General features: G+C 44.9%; 1 protein-coding gene across 10 annotated transcripts in view; it reads right to left on the reverse strand.

Annotated features, from left to right (window-relative positions):
* Nucleotides 1-15,563, reverse strand: part of NIN (ninein) — a 99,085-nt gene extending 83,522 nt beyond the window's left edge. For 3 of the 10 annotated variants that reach the window (XM_043556121.1, XM_043556123.1, XM_043556125.1), the window contains exons 1-3: nt 15,401-15,555; nt 14,867-14,920; nt 6,199-6,402 (exon numbers count right to left, since the gene is read on the reverse strand). In XM_043556121.1, coding sequence (XP_043412056.1) covers nt 6,199-6,381 — 183 coding nt within the window. In that variant the 5' untranslated portion in view covers nt 6,382-6,402; nt 14,867-14,920; nt 15,401-15,555. Of the gene's footprint in view, nt 1-6,198; nt 6,403-11,051; nt 11,113-14,866; nt 14,921-15,400 lie in introns of all 10 variants that reach the window. The other 7 variants (XM_043556120.1, XM_043556117.1, XM_043556122.1 and 4 more) reach the window with 5 other exon arrangements.
* Nucleotides 15,564-20,490: the final 4,927 nt, after the last annotated feature.

Genomic DNA, 20,490 nt, shown 5'->3' on the forward strand with positions numbered 1-20,490 from the left:
CAAAAACAAAAACGTGGCAAGCTGATCAAAACAACTGGAGCAGCCTTAAGTCTTAAACCGATCTTATTTTCCCTCCTGCCAGGGCATAGAGACACTGGACCCTCCACTTTAAATAATAGTAAATTCCACATCTTCCAAGAAGACAGTTCTCTAATAGAGGCAGGTGACTGCTATTTTCTGACAGTGCTCATGAATACTGATGTGGTGGAAAAGCCCCTTAGGGCACATCCCAGAACCAAAACGTTAATAAATGCCCTCTATTGTAAAGAAATGTGCATCAGCGGGCTCACTAAGTTCAGTAACTGGAATTTGTAAGTACCATTTTTCTCCTCCAAGGGAGCTTTACTATTGCATTACGTTAAAAGTTAGAAATCGTCACAAATATACAATGCAATTAAACCTCACACAGTAACAAGCCTCCAAGCCATGCTTCCCCTGGTTGGCACCCCCTCATTTGAATAATAATTGCTGCCATTCATTTTACAAGCATTCCTATATCTTGTATGCCTCAAAGGACAGTTTGCAGCAATGGGAAAATTACATGACAGACTAAAAACACACATGACATTTACACTAAATTAATGGGAAGCCTAGTCAAATCTGATTTTTTTTGTCATGTGTCACCAGCACATAATAGAAATTCACATCATTTTTCCTTTCCAAATTTCATACGAATGCTTTTTTAGAAACATAATTTGCCTTTCCGACAAAAATAAAGTAAGTATCACATAAGAAAAAAACGTTACTTCAAACCGCACACACAAAAAAACGGCAACAGGAAGTAGAATAAGGAACCTAACGTTGCATAAAATCATCTTACACAATCATGGAGATCAAATACATACAGTTTCCACATGTATGCAGTACAAACAGACCCAGGATGAGAAACTCAAGCCAAGTGTTGAACCAAGTGATCTTATTAAACGAGACAAAGGCCCATGTAACTATCATCACACAGAGGAGGTTCGTATCTAGCAATACACAGGGAAACTGATGGAAGAACACTCAAAACATTAAAAGCTAGCTGAATCGGGTAGAGAAATATGGACTCTTCAGAAGGACACAGTGCAGGAAAATGATGTTTACAGCATTATGCAAAAGAGAAATGATACAAAGAGATGTCATTTCATTAAGAAAGAAATAGTTGTGAAATGTTTTATTCTAGTAAAGCATTCAGATGATTTTGGTCATTTACTATAGATAATGTGGACAGGGGCAATGTGGAGAGGGGCAAGCCCATTGCCCATCATAAAAGGCAAGTCCATGGGACACGTGGGTGGCTTAGTTGGGTAAGCATCCACCTCTTGATATTGGCTCAGATCATCATCTTGCAGTTTGTGGGTTTGAGCCCCACATCCGGGGCTTGGGATTCTGTCTTTCTCTCTGTACCTTCCCCACTCACTCACTCACTCTCTCTCTCTCTCTCTCAAAATAAATAAACTTAAAATTTTTTTAATAAAAAAAAAGACAAGTCCAAACCTAAAGCAACTGTATGAAGTCATACTCCAAGACTGACCCAAGGGGCCCCACCTACAGATGGAGATGGATGCAACCACCGCCACACAAAAGAAGTTTCTAGCAAATCCATTCTCCACTCCTAGCTATATAGGGGCTAGAAAGGGGCAAGAATCAGTACTTGAATCCAGGTCTGACTTCAAAGACTGTGCTCTAATATTATATTGTCTTGATGTGGTAGTAGTGGTGATGAGAGGGGCGTGGAGAATGAGATTCATTCTTGCATATCTGGAATCCAAGGAGGCTGTGAAAACGTGTATTCAAACTCAGGGATGGGGAAATCTGGGTTCCTATCCTGCTGCTGCTTCCACTGAGTTGCCTGACCTTGGATGGGTCAATGTACTTTTCCAAGTTCTCTTTCTAAGGTTTCTTTGTCATACAGGTCAACACTGAAGTCTAAAATCTGTGATGGACACAAAAGAACAGTAAGTCCCCTCTGTCCAGAAAAGACGTTACTCATAAGAGTATCAGTGGAATACTGCAGAAATCGGATCAGCCTTCTGGACCATACTTTCTCCAGAGAAAGAGACAGTCATTACTGAAATAAAGCAGGTAGAAGAGAACAGTCTTTCAGCACTTTTTCCCACCTCTCGTTGGGAGCCAAAGATCTTCCCATCAGACTAAATACCTCTGAGAGGCTCAAGGTTCACAGCATGTAAAACCAGTTAATTTTGCAATAAGTCTGACAACAAAGTATTAATACAGAAGTAAATCTTGCAGCCTCTTAATCAGATTCTCTTCTTGTCCAAAAATGGGAACCACAGACCCTTAGGAGTTCAAGTCAACCTTAACAGAGATGGTTGTAAAAGAAGGGAGTGATGGTCTACACAGAGTCATAAGACAAAATGGGAATCAGAAAATATCCCTCACCATTTCAGGTTAAACTATGGTGGCTAAACAGTAAGATACAGCAAAGGTCCAGACATTTAATAAGAGCAATGAGAAATGTTTCCACCATTTCCTCCAATGCATTCAAAAAGCCTCAGATCAATATGAAACAGGAGGATGAACACCAGGTAGTTATAAATAGACACTATTTGATGATCAAGTGTAATTTTGCACACAGAGAACAAGTCCAAATAATCACTGCCAGAAAGTGCTTCTGTATTTCTGATTTACTTTTCAAATGGTTAAAATATGTATAAGAGAAGGAAATTTTAAAAAGCTTTTAATGAACTGGAAACAAACAAGCAAGTCTACCATATGAAATTAATCACGATATTTATAAAAGACTCCCCCAAGCACTTTAAAATGAAAGATGGGAAATCTGAGTTTAATTATATATTTGTAAAGCTATTAGATCTTAAAACTAAAAATTTCAAAGCACCTTTGATGAACAAAGTCCACACACCTATGGGACTCTTTGGAAGCCACTGGTAAGTTCTGCTACCAGGTGGCCTGTTTTGATTCTAAAGAGTGCCAAAGACATAGAACACTTCAGCATCCAGGTTAATATCAGCAAGTATAGAAGGAAACGCCTCAGAACCTCAGGGGACTATTTTGTCTCAAAGTTGTTATATTCCATAAGTAAAGGAAAATGCATTTTTAAAACTATATAAATAACACCTTCAATAAAACCAAGGTAAATTATACTTCTGTCCTGATTACTAATAAAGGAGAAAGGCATATGAGAACATTTCATTTCTAAGAAACAAAAAGACCAGGAAGCACCTGTGGCCAATATCAATTGCTAGGATGAAAACTTGGTTCAATTTAAGAGCTAATGCTGCTCTGTTTTCTTCTATGTTGGTAGGATGTATTTGCTCCCAGGACTATTCACCTGCCAGGCACATTACCCGACCAGACTGTAAGTTCTTCAGTGTCTTCAGGAGTCCCTTGTCTTGGGCTCCTACCCACCTGACAGGTGCTTCACTGATGACAAAGCTATGGATGGAGCTCTTTTGATTATGTAGCAGGAAACACCTTACCAGGAGTGTCCTGCCTTCCTTCAAATCAGTGATCCACAATCCTCAGGCATTGCAAACACTTACATAGTAAGCACTATGCTCAGGGGAATATGGCTTCAAGTTATAAAGCAAGATCAGATAGATGAATTGAAAGGGTTGAATGGCCTAGTAGCAAAATGGTGTGAAAATGGCAAGTCAATTTCAGTTACTTTCCTTAACAACTGTCAAAAGAAACATTAGGCTTAAAAAAGAAAAGCCAAGAATTCATTACAGATGGATTTTAAAATAAAAAATAAACAGAAAATATTCATATTGAGGAAAACAATGCATTTTAGCTTATTCCTTTTTCAAGAAAAAAAATGACCAATTCAGCCCAATTCCAATAAAGGTAAACTTGGAAGTTTTGTTTCATTTAAAAATTACACTCATTAAAATTTAAAGATACATTTGAACCCTAGGCATGCAGGAAACTGTTGGATACTACTGTATCCAAAAACCAATTTAATGGAAAACCTTAGTCTATGATAAACATAAATAAGTTGCACAGACTAGCAGAATGCCTAACATGTAGGACACACACAATATATATTTGTTGAATTAATGACTATATTTAGATTTGTCATGCTACTATTTCTTTCTCCTTGTTAAACCAAATTCCTAAGCCTTACACATTTTTCTACAATTACCATCTAAAGAGAAGAAAGATGATTGGCACTGAAAACAACTTACAATTTTACAACTTACAATCCATACTCAACGTCTCAAGAAGGTGTTAGCACTTAGAATTCTTCAGCAAATTCTAAGGAATTTTTTCCTTATAACTTAAAACTATAGACTATATAGAATATCTTAACAGCATATGGCCAAGTTTATGTGATCATCTGAGGAGAATAATTCAGTTTCATAAAAAATGCAAATCGAACGGTAGTGCATTAATTCATGCCAACCCTGCTCTCAAGACAGTCACCAGAGACCTCCCACGTGAAATCAATATGCATACATCTATTTAACTTTTATCACTGGCTCACTAAGTAAATATCAGGCTACAGACCACTGAGGTATTCATTATTCACAGGCAAATAGCAAACGTAAAAAGCAGGCTGATAGTGTCAAGTTGTTAACAAATCAATCGATAACTGCTCCCCTGTTTTAGTTTGCTGAATGAGGGCAAAGATGTACAACATCTGGAGCAAACTGTGTAAGTGCTAAGGTACAATCTGTGCACAGCAGAGGGATCTGTATTTATGCTGATGCGGAGACAACCTCTCCAGGAACCCTTAGGTTGTATCTGTTCTTCTCAGGCTTTAATAAGCACTGAAACAGATCCACTCTCGGTGCTATTCCTTATACAACAAAAGGGCTGAGATCCCTAAGGACCACAGTAGTGGGAAACGCTACTCCCTTAGCTCCCCAAGGTGTCCGAGACGGAGACAGAATGAAAACACATTTGAGCGCGTTACATGAATGAGGAACAAATGATTTCATCCTCAAACCTCCCAATTCTATGACTTTAGCAGCAAGATTTTTAGCATTTTTTAGGGACCACATGTTTTCACAGGCAGCTAATCCCTCCCCCAAGAGTGGCCAAGAATGGGTTTCACTTTTGTAAAACAAACAACAACCTCACATTTTTTTTCTTTAAGTGTGAACCCTGATAAACATGATGTTCATAGTGCCAAGCCCCTGGGAATAGCATCCTTTGTACATTAATTTCAGGGTGATCACTACTCCCATCTGTCTCCTGTCACAGACAGTCAATACATCCTACTGTATCTGAGGTCACTTATCCAACTTGTCATCTAAGAGACAGCGAAAATGAAATGAAGAAAAAGAAATTCAGTCACCAGAATAAAGTTGAGCTTCATGACTCCTTCCTCAATTTACACATGATAAAAACCACTGTCTACAAAGCATCATCGATGACAACAGAGCTCAAAAAGCAATGCCCATTTTTTCCTCTCATCCATTCCAACAATCAGCAGCAAGACTCAACTCAAAGCCATACACATGATGCTCTTAATTATAATTACAAAAATTGAAGGCAATATGAGGTCAAGACAGATCAAACACCCTTTCCACTAACAGCAGGAGGTATATATAAAAAAAAAAAAGGCCCCTTCTCACTTCCTACTCATTTCTGTCACTTGATCTGTGGGGACAACATGACTATTTGTTGTCAAATGCAGAAGTTAACATCGGCACACATGCATATCCCTGCTGGAAGCAAGTCCTGCTGGGTTTTAAATGAACCTGCACTGTATTTACTTATCCTCCTGTCTTATTTCCTAGGTGAAAGGTTTAATTAATACTTCACCCCAGAAACACAAGAAATAGCTTTATTGGGAGTAAAAGTCATAACAGCATTCTATTCATCCCGTGAGCGGCAATTTTCTTGCTACGTTTTCTTTCTCTTCGAGGGAAATCTCAGTCCCCTCCCTCTGCCCCAACGATGAATAGAGAGTTCCCAAAATGATCCACAACGAACAAGAGTTGGAAAACATGCTCTTATTGCCTCTTTTCCCTCTCTCTTCATCTGGGAAGCTCAGGGCACACCTTTATTCCAGAGCACAAATTCAAGCGGGCCCTCGCCACCCGAGCAAACCACACTGCCGGGTCCCACCCATTACATTTTTTCTGTTTATCAGGTTAACAGCTAGGGGCACGCACAGCCAGGATGTTAGAAGCAAGTTGCAACACGCGTGCTCTGCACCCCACCCCCACCCCGGACAGAAGCTGCACCCACTTCCCGCTGTCTGCCTTCTCCCCCAGACCTTACCCTGCCCAAGAGGTTGTCCTGAAGCAGCGTCTCCTGGAGCACTGGGGCCACCTCCTCCAAGCTCAACATGTGGCAAAGGTCGGTGAGTTCCTCCTGTCCCAGGGACCCGGTGCCTGTCGTGTCAAAACTGTCAAACAGCTCCTTGAGTCGGGCCTCATGCTGGTCCTGCTCCACCTCATCCATCCCATAGCCCACGGCGCTCACCTGTGTGCGACAGAGACAAGGGCGGGTGGTGGCAGCCCGGGAGTCCTACCCCTGCCCTCGCCAGCCCCTTGGGAAGGTTCTGTACGTCCTTGGCCCCTGATGCTGGTCCATGAGGACCTCGGTGGAGGCAGGCAGGAGAGGTGATGCTGCACCCTCACTCCTCACCCCACCCCCAGCAAGACCTCAGGTCTCTCCAGGAGCCAGCCCTGGCTGGCCAGGCGCCCACACAGGCACTCACACCAGGGCCACAGCTACACAGGTCACTCAGGGTAACGTTACCAGAATGAGGGAGTCTCCTCTCCTGCCTGGTCCTTAGGCAGGCGGCCAGTCTCAAACTCAAGACTGAAAGCGCTTCTCTATCAGCTCACGAGCCCCTGGACGTACAGAAGGTGAAAGGCCGCTTCTGACACTCCGTCCTTTCAAACTAACCGTTAGCACCAATATAGGCTGCAGGGCCCGAGCTGTGAGGCAAGTCGGCGAGCTCCAGACCACCTGCCCAGATGTCGCAAGCCACCGCTGTGGCCACGCTATCTAGTTCCACTTGGCTCAGCCTAGATGCCCCCCATCACAGTTAGCATGGAGGCTTGCAGCAAGAGGCACTAGATGAATATGTCCGATACAACACAAAACCACCTCCCTGTTTACATGAGACACAATGCCTTTTACACAAGTTCCCCCAAAAGCAGTGCAATTAACTTCACTGGTGCAATTACGCGAGGTGTGACATGAAGGGTATTCCCTGAAGCTGGCTTTAGTCCCTGGGGGTTTTAGGCAATGCCTAATTGCCTAGAGAAAGGGGAAAACACTATTCCAACCTTTCAGACTATGAGCTTCAGAGGAGCCACAGACCATATGAATCATACAGAGTCTCAGGGAACCTCCATTATCCAGACCACCTCATGTCTGTGCACATGGTTAGTCTGTCTTCCTTCTTTTCAACCCCCAACCCCGGGCTTCCCATTTCTCCACCTTCCATGGGATCAATAAAAACACAGCCTCATGATTAACTCAGAATCACTTCTGCTAAAAACAGACATCACAAAATTCTAGGTACCTCATATTTTAAGAGTGAAATCTGGGGGTTTCTTTGGTTGCGCAAGAATTCATTTTTAATGTGTTGGGTCTTCTGATGAGAGCCTGAAATGCGCACGTCTGAAGCTACCTTCACTATGACGCAACGGAAGCCAAACACAACCTAGACCCCTGAGACAATGACCTCAGCCATCTAAACCAGGCTCTCAGCACCAGCCCCTTGACTATAAAAAGCAGCACTTTCAAAAAATATATTTATCTTGCCCATATATTTTTTTTACTGTGATAAAAAATACATAACGTGAAATCTAACCTAACAAAAATTTATTAACAAAATTTTAAGCGCACACAACCGTCTTCTTCGCTAAACGTGCACTGTTGTACAGCGGATCTCTAGAATGTTTTCATCTTGCGTGACTTTGTACCCACTGTAGAACAACTTCCCATTGCCCTCTGCCCCAGCCCCCGGCAAACATCATCCCAGTTTTCAAAGCAGCACCTTTAACAAAAGCCCTGAGTAAGAAAACTCTCTAACTCACGGGCGATGTGCATATAGCAGATGGGCAACACGGGCGACACACAAGTTCAGGTGTTGAACGTGGCCAGAACTGTAAATGAGAGAGGCTTCCATAACACATCAGTGCTGCTCTAGGCTGTGCTGTTTTCTTCCTACAGGCAGCCATCCAAAACATTACAAGCTAAAATGCAACCATGACCACCTGGAGTTTCAGCACAATGAGGTAGGCTCAAGGTGTTTTCAAACAGCTCGGCCACTACTCAAGGCCACTACTCAATTCATACTGGGGCCGCTCATTAAGGCAAAGCAGCACCATTTAGGTCCAGGCTCCTGGTCTTGGGGTCTTTTAATTCTCAGCTTTTCTATTACTAAGGTGCTGTCGGTTCTGGCTGCCTTCCCAGGATTGGTCTGTTGGGTTAACTAATCACCGTGCAAATGTTTTCAAAATAAGTTGAGAGCGCGATATAAACATCAGAGCATCAGAAAAGAAACACCAAGGTGTTAAGCAAAGCCACAAAAGTTAGGAATTTAGATAAGACCAATGCCTGCCTAATGAGACTCCGTTAGAGTCTGTCAGTTTGTTGTCGCCTAGGATCTGAGACTCCCCAGGGGCCCTGGGATTTTCAAGGTTGCAGTGACTCTCAGACTCACTCTGAATTTTACAGTCCCCTGGGCTATACATAATCTGACCAACTTCATAAAAGGCAGACAATTCCACTTTTACTTGATTTTGCATATTAAAAAAAACCCTCAAAAGTGAAAGAATTCAAAAATTTCCCCTTTTTATTTTTAAGGCATGGGGATTGGTTCATTGAGAGCAATGAAAGGGGACCATAAAACTCATAATGTACTGAGAAGTCCTGATCTCATCCATGGCTTTGGATTCAATAAGCTATCATGCCCTGCTCTTTGGGAGGTCATTGGATTTTTCACTAAATCAAATCTCTTTCATTTCACAGCAGCTTTCCTTATTTATCTCTTTTTTTTCATCTCCCTCCTTCCCAAGACGCTATGCTTTGGAGAACATTCTTTTGACTGGAGGGGGGAAACAGCCTCAACCCTGTGGAACAAATGAGCATACGGAAACATCCAGAAGATGTTACATATGGTGACAAGTTGTCAGTCCTCGTTTGGCACAGAATGCATTTTTTTTTTCTGGTTGATATTATTCCCCAAATGTTCGTGAGTAATTTCATGTGCAAGAATTTTTTTTTCTCCCTGCTTGGCAGAAATTTTCGTAAGGACAAAGTCCACAACTTATTTCTTTTATATCCTCCCCCAAATGCATAGCACAGTCTGTTCCTCACACCAGACACTGACTCAGTGTAGGGAGATTCCATGAGTGGAACCTTACCCTGAATGAGTGATGAAATGAGCCTATGAAGATTCTGAAATACCCATTTCTTCCACAAGCACACCTCTCCTTCCCCCATCTGACCCCTTTTGTCAAAGGCATTTTCCGTCTTGGATATCACTAAGCAGAAGCAGAAAGCCAGAACCCACTGCCAACCTGTAGCATCTAGAACTGCCCGGAGTTTGATTAAGGAGTCAGTAATTAAACCAATGGATTCATAAACTTCGGCTGTAATTTTTTTTTTTTTTTTTGAGAGGGGCGGTTATAGGATGTGACTTCGGAAGAGAATCTGTACTAAACCACTGTCCCAAGTCCCCTTGTTTATAGAATGGGAATAATAATACCCATCTGGAAGGGCTGTCCTGAGGGTTAAAGATGGCAAGCAAGTGAGAGGATGACCCCAGAGAAAGTTGATACAAGAGGGGAATTGAGAAAACCACCAAGAAGATACTTGTGACTGACAAAGGCGGGGTGAACTGAAGTCAAGCAGCCCTAGCTCTGCTTTCAGAGAAGCAAAGCGGGAGCTGCGGAATGCCATTGGGAGAGCAAGAAAGCACAGGCCAGGTATTATGTATACAAACACTGTTGTATCACTAAATGGTCAATGGTGGCAGGTAAGGCTCAGGGCTTCTTCCATTTTTAAAGGCAGATTATTGATAAATTTAACATCAATCAAAAGCAGAAAGGCTGAAATATTGTTGGGAGTTAAGAAGAAACTTTTTTTTTTAACTCCTGAACATCTACCGTAAGTCTGGCCTATGTTGAGTACTTTACATAAATGATCTCATTTAATCCTTCTAATGCTTTAAAGTAGACACCATATTCCCATTTAAGATGCAGAAATTGGGGCTTGGCAAAATTAAGCAACTTCTCCAAGGATACGGTGCTAATATGGGGATGAAGTGGAGATCAGAACTCTGGTCTGACTCTAAATTATACTCTCAGTCCTGTGGATGCACACAGAACACATGAACAGGACATCACTGGCAAATCACTTATCTCCACCTTTCTGTGTTAATCAGCTAACCACTAAAGTCCCAGAAACCACCGCGAAAACCTGATGGCCACAAACCCCTCCAAATTGGAGTGGGGAAGGATGGGGTTTCTTCCTCCCTACCTCTCTTAATCCACTTATTGAATAATTACAAGGCACTAGAGAGGTATGGAATGAGCATTCTCTTTTTTCCAAAGCAGTTTTGGGATTTAGGGCAAAGAAGAAATAAAATTTTGTATAAAAATGACCACAGAGAGTTCCGTATCTTCAACAGTGGGCACAGTACAGAAATTGATAATTGTTAAATTACTTCCTCAAAATGCTTAAGTATGTCTGGTCTGTGCAATCAATGCTTTCCACAGTTAAAGTCTACCTATACCCACCAGTGACAGAAATCTTACTCAGAGATGCGGAAAGCTGGGCTTTGAGTAATAAACCCTCCTTCAAATTGCCAAGAATAACTCCAGTTTCATAAAGCCTCCCACAGGTCGTGGCCCCTCTTCGCCATCTACTTTCCCAATCAAATTGACAGAAGCCTTTACAATTCCTTTGGAAAAGAACGGTCGGTGCAAGCAATATTTTGGAGTTTTAACTAAGGATGGTTAAATAAGAGGCAAATGCACCGAGCCATTAATCACAACATTTACCACCCAATAACCACCCATAATGAGAACTATTTGGAACAGTTTCCTTCCAAATAACTCCAAACAGGGCTGCCAAAATGTGCAGACCCTGACGGGTATGGCCATTACTGATCTGTGTCCTTGCGCTCCACTTGGCAACCCTGGCTGATAAAATCAGGGCCAACTGGGCCTGGAAAAGACATAGGTGGAGGTCCAGCTGGAATAATGAACTCCCCAACATAAGGCCAACATGAAGTGGATACATGAACTTATGAACTTTCCAGCATCCAAGGTACACAGAAAGGAGCTTGTAAGAATGGCACCCCAGCCAAAGGGGACGTCTGTTCTGGGCCAGAGGGAGTGAAAAAGGGACAAAGTCTGGCAAGGGAAAACCAAATAATAAATGAGCACAATGCCAGAGCCCCTCGCCCAGGCCTTTTATTTCCCTCCAGATGGTCCAGCAGCTGAACAGCTATGTGGAATGTCTGGAGGCCCCTCCTGGCTCGGCCGCTTTCCTTAGGTATCATAATAGATGCTCTCAGATTTGTGTTCAGACATAGCTGTTGGGGGCCCGCGGACCAGGCAGTGGCCACCAAGTGACTAATTTAGTTACTTTATAACCAAAATGGTGAACATGGACAAATCCTGCTTAGAGAAAGCTTTTCATTCGTGCCTTTAAGCTTTCACCATTTGGCAAGTCAGAGTCTCATAATGCCAATGATCAAATTAAAATGTTTCTTCTTCCCCCTTTTCTGCAAACACTTTAATTGCAAAGATCTCCAGCCTTAACATTTTGGACTCATTTCAGTATAAAATGAAATAGTGACAAGAATAAATTCAAGTTCAGGAAAAGCTTAATAGAAAAAGCAACAGTCTCTTTTCATCTACATATCTATATATCTGTACTTACATTACATTTGTATAAAATATTTCTGCCAAAAACTATGGCTACTCATCAAAATGACTCCTGTCAGGTAGCCTCCTCTCGGTTCAGAGAGTATCTCACTTCTAGCTGGATACTGCAAGCACAAGAATATCACCCAGAACAAAATCATGGCATAAAGAGAGAACACCAAAGTTTAAATGCCACTGCACAGAAAAAAAAAAAGTCACATTAAATAAATATGAAAGAAAATAACAACCTCTGTTAATCTACACTATAAAACTGAATTTAACTAAGGACGTCCTACTAGCATTTATTCTACATTAAACATTAAAAAAGGTTTCAGGATTTTAATATTTAGTATATTGCGGTGTACCAAACACAAGCTTTTGTTAAACCTAATGGCTATGTGGATTACCAATCAGGTGGTTAACTCTGGGCAGCTGGAGGAATAAAATCATTAGGCTAGCACCTTGTAGCTTCGGTAACCTGTAATCTGCTAGTAAGTAAAATTACAGAAGCAGAAAACAGAGCTACAGGTTTGTTTATTTATTTATTTTGAGAGAAAGCGGGATCGGGGGAAAGGCAGAGAGAGAGGGGAAGAGGCTGAGAGAGAATCCCAAGCAGGCTCTCCACTATCATCTCACAAACCATGAGATCATGACCTGAGCCGAGACCAAGAGTCCAACGATTCACCGACTGAGCCACCCAGGCACCCCTGTTACTTTCTGAAAAGAGACTGCCTATAACAACGTTCACTTCTCAAGCCGCATGTACCTGAATTAATTCAGAATGCCTGCGGCTATGACTCCAGTTCCCAGAGGAAGAGCTTCCCTTCCCTCATCTATAAACCAGGTTTTCCCACCTTTGTTTTTTATGTGGACATTAGAACACAAACACTTCGTAATTTTTCCACCCAAAAGTTTGAATAAATGATTAACTGCTGATATACATTGCAACAAAGAAGTGTCCTAATTTCAAAAAAAAAAAAAGTTGCTTGCTTCTACATTCCCATAATCTTTTTCAAGTTCTATTTTATTCGTAAATAAGAACATCTTTTTGTAAGCCTCAGTCTCTCCAGAAGCCTCTGCCCAACAGATGCAAGCTCAATAGCCAGAATTCAAACCACATAATTTATTGGCTTACAGATGAACTGGCATCTATAAAAACAACCCCCCGCCCCGAGAAAAGGCTTTAGGCAGCTTGAATCCCACTTGAATACTCTGGCTAAACTTGCCAGCCCTTTTTCAAGGTAAGACTGATAAAATGCATTTTCGTTACCAACACAAAATGGAAGCATCAAGATTGGTGAAATGTTAGTTTAGAAAGTCATTTGCAGTGACATTTAAAACAATTTATTTTAACAACATTTGACTTACGATAAGAATATTGCCTATTAAATTAAGGTTGGCTGTTCAGAATTCACTGGTGCCCTGTTCTCCCCCTCTGTGACAGTTAACATCTTTTGATACTAAGGGTCATCACATATCTAAAATGGAAAAAGGACAAGAAGAAAGACACCGGGCTATTCTGAGCAAGTGCCTATTAAAATGACTGATCCGTGACATTTTAATGTCAAGACTGTACCCCTGATGGCTTCCATTCCATTGCCCTCTAAAGCTTTCTCCTGCCGTGGCAATATCTCTGTTGATGTCCAACACATTTGGAACATCTGTAAGTCCTACCCTTTACCTATACAGCGGTTCAGAAGGCTTTCCCCTAAGGAATCACCAGAGAACAGGTGGAAATAAACAAGTCTGCAAATAAACTCCCCAGGAGGTCACTCTTCCTCCCTAAGAAACAATGACAACAGCTGAAGAGACTACAACAAACTGGTTTTTCAGCCAGCCTGTAATGTTACTTTTATACACAGTCTGGAAATTATCACAAACACACACCCCCCCCCAACTCCAGGGCAGATCTGCCAATATTTCAGGTCATCCACCCCTACGCTAGCCACTAGAGAAGATTCAAGATAAAATTAAGCTGACACAGAAAAAATACATTTCCTTGTAGACTGTCAAGCCTCTCGAAAGCAGCAGGATGAATTTATGTTAACATATTTAAGGGAGCCCAACCGAGAAATCGTCCATGGCCTCAGGAACTTAGCCCATGCACCATGATGGACTTTATCAGGATTCTAATCCAAAAAAGCTACCATGTCAGTCACAAAAGACAACTACACAATCTGTTTTGATTTCAAAAACTCAGAAGTTATATGGCAAGTCCATCTCAGGAATTCCCCTGCCCCTGTTAAGAAGGCATAAGATCCCATTATAGCTAAGTTGTCAAAACAAGGTACGTGGTAGGGTAGCTTTCCAGCTCCTGTTTCACGTGCACCTTAACCTGGGTTTTTCAGGGCAGAGGCTAAGAAAACGTCTCTTCCTATCTCGCTTTCAACTTCACAGAAAAAGCTTTCGACAGGAAAGTGTTTCCATCAGCCTTGTCCTTTTGTCAGGGACCGGTCTGGTAGCCGAAGAAGCCCAGCCCTTGGAACCCTGGAACGCTGCACTCCACACTTCCATTCCGCTGGTCTGGCGATCAAGGCTTTCAGGCAATAACCCAGTGTCATTTTGTTCTCTCCCCTTCGTTTTTAGCAATTGCACCGGGAAAGTCTTTCTATGTGCATTTCTCCCGCGCACCTTCTAAAATTCCCCCATTCGGGGCCCCCAACGGCACTCCGCAGCACCGAGCACCCAGGCTCATCACCTCGGGTTTCCCCCAGACAGGTTCACTTCAGCTTCTCTATCCCAAGGCTGCCCAGGTGGTTCAGGCAACCGAACCGCCACCCTTTCGGCGCGCTCCGGGACTCCAGTCCGCTCCTGGGTCCACACACAGTAGCCGCTTTCAGCTCGCGGCTGCGGGCTGGGACCACGGAGGTGGCGGGGGATCCCAGCCCCGGAAGAGCGGCCCGAGGGCGGGCGCGCCGCCGCGGTCCCTGCCAAAGCGGTGCTGCAGATGCGTCTCGGAGCCGCCCGCCCGGCGCGCCCCCGGAACCGGCGGACACCCCCATTGTGTCACCAGGCAGCGCGCTCTCTCGGCCCCCGCCGCCCTCGCCTACCTTCTGGCGGCCTCTCCGTCGCGCCCGCACCGCCGGCCGCCCGCCTCCAGCGCTCTGCAAAGCGAAGGGGGACGCTTTGTTAGGGCTCAAGAAGCGGGACAATACTTCGCAGCCGGCGCCGCGGCTCCGGGCGGGCGTCCTTCAAAAGGACGCGGCCGGGGAGCCGCGCGAGCGTCATTTCCATATGTAAGGAGCCGGCTCGTACAAAAGCGCGGCTCTCCGGGGCCGCGGCGCGCATCCTCCCCGCCCGCCGGCCCGCCCCCCGGCAGAGCAGCCCGCGCCGCCCGGGCCCGCCCCTCCTCCCGCCCGCGAAGGCGCCCCCTCTCCGCCGCGTTCCCCCCCACCTCGGGAGCGCCCCGCGCGCCCCGACCTCGCACTCCCGAGGGGAAGCCCCAGCCGGTCCCCGTGCGGGGTCCGCCCTGGGCGCTCAGGGCCTCGCCGACGGCGCGGGGGGGGCAATGCGAGGCCTCCGCGCACCCCACCCCCCCGCCAGGCCGCGGGGCGGGGGTGCCCCGGGAACGGCTCCTCGCTCACCGCGTCCCGGGGCTCAGGCGCCCGGCGCCGCCGCGGGAACCATGGCCGCGGGCGCACTCGGGGCTCGGAGGCGGCGGCGGCGGCGGGACGGCCGCGCCCAGCGCGCTCGGCTCCCGGCTCGGCCGCGGCCACCCGGAGCTTCGGACGCGGGGGAGGAAGGGCCGGGCCCGCGCGGGGAGGAGGAGCCAGGGCGACGCCGGCCGGGGCGCGGCTCCTCCTCCGCGGCCCGCGGCGCCCGGGCGGCCGAGGGAGGAGCGCCACGCGGTGTCCCGGCCCCCGCGGGGTCCGCCCCCGGCCCCCACCCGGACGGGTACAGGGCCCCGGGTTCCGGGGATTGCTCAGGTAGCGGGAACACGGGGAGAGCCCGGTCCAGGGTTGGCTGCTGGGTGACGCTGGGAGGTCGCTTCGGAGATTTGAACTTGGAAAACGCAGGGTGCTAGGGGCGCAGGTGGATCGGCGCTCTCAGGTCGCCGTCAAGCAGGGGCTAGTGCGTCCACCCCTCCACCCCCTGCCTTCTAGCCTCTCCTTGCGAGCGCGCCGCGCTCACACCCCGCTGCGCCTGAGACACCCAGCCAGCCACCTCTACGCGTGGAGGAAAGGCCTCCGCCTCCAGACAGCGGGACCTTAAGGTGGAGATTCAGGTGCCTCTCTTGCCCCCAGGCGGTCCTGGATTTCTCTGCCTTTGAACGCCCTTGGCCCTCATTGGAAGAGGGCTCCAGGGAGAGCGAAGAGCTCTAAGACTTCACTCCAAACTCTGGAACAAGTGTGATCGTCGTACCAGGTCTAGTCGGGCTTCCGCACCTGCCCACCATGTTCTCAGAGGCTCCCACCCGCATCAGGCCTTCCGCGGGTACATCCAGCCCTCAGACACTAGCCACACAGGACGGAGATTCCTTGGAGTTGGTTGTTCTCCAGCCAGCAATTGTTCACTGTTTACCACCTCCTACCCCTACTCCACAGCTCCCCCAAATGCTCTCCTTTTTCACTCCTCCCGCCCCCATCTCTACACTTCTGATCTGGATGCAAATAGGATCTTAAGCCCAAGCCAAGAAGCAGCAGCTGAGGGCAGGTGACATCCACTGTGCTCTCTTCCAACAGCAGCGTTCAATGTGTTGGCCTGGAAGAAGAAGCCGCCTGATTTATTACAACCCACAAGTCTGGTTATTTCAGCAAGAAACTGGAGACTCTTCCCTTGCTACTGAAAGAACAAGGGGTAGACAGGAAGGAACCTATCATTCAATGAGAACCCAGTGTGCTGGAAACTTAGCAGAAATGATCTTACCTAATGCTTGCACCACCTTTAGGAGACAGACCTTATGATGCCCATTTTGCAGATGGGGAAACTGGGCCTCAGAAAAACTAGGGAGCTTGCTCAGGATCTTGCAGCTAGTACATAACACAGCTGAGCTTCAAAAGCAGATTACACATGTGACAAAATTGCACCAAACCAAATACACAATTGAATATATGTAAAATTAGTGACGTTTGAATAAGGCCCTAGGATCCTATTAATGTCAGTTTCCTGGTTGTGACATTGTGCTACAGTTATTCAAAATATTACCATTGGGTAGAAGGTCTATAAGGGATTACTCTGTACTATTTCTTAAAACTTAATGTGAATCTACAGTTGCGCCCTAACCAAAAGTTTGTTATTTAAAACATCTGTCTTGGGGCACCTGGGTGGCTCAGTCACTTCGCCTCAGGTCATGATCTCGCGGGTTCATAGGTTTGAGCCCCACATCAGGCTCTGTGACAGCTCAGGAGCCTGCTTCTGATTCTGCATCTCCCTCTCTCTCTGCCCTTCCCCTGCTCATGCTCTGTCTCTCTCTTTCAAAGATAAACATTAAAAAAATCAAAACAGTTCTGCCTTATTTTAGAACCAAGCTCTCTTCTTTCAAGACATACTCCTCCCCCCACCCTTTTTTAATACTCCTGTGCGTGCCCCCCCACACACACACACTCATGTACTTTGTGCACAGTTGTTCTATCCAGTAATAATTATACAACACACACTGGTAAGTGAATAACTAACTTGTTGCCAGAATACTTACATAGGTGTCATCTCATAAATAAGAGAAGAATGTTCATCGGGGAGGAAAACAGCCAACAGTCTTAGAAGGTAAGAATGAAGAGATGTTTCTTTGTTTCACCTAATCTCTGCCATGGGAGCCTCATCCTACTGGTTCTCTCTCCAAGCATCCCTTTTACCTGCAAGAATCCTTAAGGTGTGGATTGTTCTTGGGAGCCACGGGTTGTGGGAGGTGGCATTCATTCCCTGTAGAGAAAGGTCAGAATTGGTGGGGGTTGTGTGATTTGAGAAACACAAGATACTCTTTCTTAAGAGGAGTGAATGGGGCGGAGTTAATGCTGGGTCTAGAAACTTGAAATCACATTCAACCCCCAGCCTTGCTACAAAGGAGGGGAGAGTGTGTGGCATGAGGACTTGGTGGTGTAGCTTTGCAAGGATAATCCTACCAAGGCAGATAATTTAATACCACGTGCCTGAAATTTAGGCTACATAGGGTGGAAGGTTAATCTTGGTATGTCTAGAGTCACTGCAAAAAAGCAAGGACTTACCTTAGAACCTATCACTTAAGCTTTTCTCTGTTAAAAAAAAAAATGACGATAACAGCGGAAATAGTAGCTAAGCTCCAATTCTACATTATATACAATAGGAGGAAAAATGAAAAGAAGCATAAACATTTACCCAGCCTTTACAGACCACATTTCACTTTTATCTGTTGTAATTTATTTGCCTCTGATATTAACTCCCACAAAGAGCCTTGTTCAGGGACTCAGGATCCTTAAAGTATTTGTAGATGATGTTTTCGAGTGGCTTTTCTGCAATGTTTTTCAGTATTGGACTGGCTTTCTCAAGTGGCTAAAAGCTCTAAAAAGTTAACCAAGGAATAATCTAGGGAAGAGAAATTTATTCTGGTTTCTTCTTGAAGTAACTTTGTAATGAATAGTTTAGAGTCAGAACAACAAAAATGATTTTTTTTTTAAAGGAGAAAGAAAATTCAGGCTTTGTAAATTTCCCAGGATCTACAGAGTTATCTTTTTTTTTTTCCCCTGGGCAAGGAAAGCAGATAGTTGTAACCAAACTCATTCTACCCTAACCCAAAGTCACAGTTGGATGTAAGTTATTTCTTACAGCACAGTAAACAAACAACAACAACAAAAAACACCTCTTCTGTCGTGCTGTAGAATACCCAGCTGCTTCTACACTTGTTTAATAAATGTTTTTCTTGGGGCGCCTGGGTGGCGCAGTCGGTTAAGTGTCCGACTTCAGCCAGGTCACGATCTTGCGGTCCGTGAGTTCGAGCCCCGCGTCAGGCTCTGGGCTGATGGCTCAGAGACTGGAGCCTGTTTCCAATTCTGTGTCTCCCTCTCTCTCTGCCCCTCCCCCGTTCATGCTCTGTCTCTCTCTGTCCCAAAAATAAAATAAACGTTGAAAAAAATTTAAAAAAAAATAAAATAAATGTTTTTCTTATTTCTCTGACCATCTGAACTAATCAGAACAAACTTCAGGTAAGTTGCAAAGCTGCCCCAGGTGGGGCTCAATGGTTAAAGCAGATTATCAGTTATAGTCCAAGCCAGGGACTGTCTGGATGAAAGGGACATCATATTGTCCCCCAAGAACCCAAGGAAATGGGTGGTGAAAGGAGGAAAGGGGAAATTTGGGTTCCATCCAGATACGTAAGTCAAAGGCTAGGAGAAAGTGTCAGTGACAAAATGGTGGTGGTTAAGAACCCAGGAAGATGCCACGGAAGTAGACAGAAGGCAAACTGATTTACACTCTTGCCCCTGAAGAACCCTCATTTGGAATTATGATTCTCCATTTTCCGTCATGAAATATATGAAAGAAGAGGATACATGGATTCAGCACAATCTATTATTATTATTATTATTATTATTATTATTATTTTAAAGTAAGCACTAAGTACATAGTCTGTGCCTACTACTGTCCTGGAAATCATGAGATATTCAAAAGAACCATCAACTTTGGCTCTTGCCCTTGAATGTATTATTCTCTCTTGGGGAAGTAAAAACATGCACAGGAGAGAGTAAGGGAGTAATGTGAGGTAGCACAGGATTCTAATCTAATCCAATTGGGAGGATATGCGTATATAGCATGGGAGGGAAGAGAGGGATGAGTCCCCTAAAACATGGCTTCTGTCAGGTCATTCAGCCCATGGGCTTCTGTGTCGGGTCCTAGATATCCTTCCTGGTAGGCAAGCATCCACTTGATCCCTGCAGATGAATGGATGCTCAGTGTCTCCAGACAACCTACCCTCCTTCTACTCAACTCTTACGTGCTCCCCTGTGAATCTCCTCTGTGCTGCTCTTTCTGCCCAGCTCATCAGTCCTAAGGAATATTTGATACCCTGTCTCTGTCTACTGTCTTTTAGTTGACCCAATGGGTAATGCACAGCAGGAAGTGATTATTGGACATGTGCTTTCTGGAGCTCATGAATTGAGCATTTAGGTGCTTTCCAAACACTTGGTTGGTGCTCACATGGAGAAGAGATGTTGCCTGTGTGTGTGGCAGGGGAGGAGGTCTGCTCTTCACTTTGGCAAGGATCGATTTTCATGTATCTGGAATCTGGAAATGTTCTACTGTTCTAAAAACTATAAGTGCCCGAAGATTGACACTCCAGCTTCACTCAAAGTAAAAGAAAATGAAATTCTAGTTTAAGAAACATTGGTGTTCTTTCCCCTCACAATCTCTTGAACACTTAGCCAACATGACATGACATTTTTACCTTTTAAAAAAAAAAGACTTGGGGCGCCTGGGTGGCGCAGTCGGTTAAGCGACCGACTTCAGCCAGGTCACGATCTCGCGGTCCGTGAGTTCGAGCCCCGCGTCAGGCTCTGGGCTGATGGCTCGGAGCCTGGAGCCTGTTTCCGATTCTGTGTCTCCCTCTCTCTCTGCCCCTCCCCCGTTCATGCTCTGTCTCTCTCTGTCCCAGAAATAAATAAAAACGTTGAAAAAAAAATTTTTTTTAAAAAGACTTTTGAGTGGAAAATGATGTAATATTTTTTCCCAAGCAAGACTCCTTTAAGTTTTCTAGACTTTGATGTGCATC

The sequence above is a fragment of the Prionailurus bengalensis genome, chromosome B3 (assembly GCF_016509475.1).
Source record: "Prionailurus bengalensis isolate Pbe53 chromosome B3, Fcat_Pben_1.1_paternal_pri, whole genome shotgun sequence".
Taxonomy (NCBI): Eukaryota; Metazoa; Chordata; class Mammalia; order Carnivora; family Felidae; genus Prionailurus; species Prionailurus bengalensis.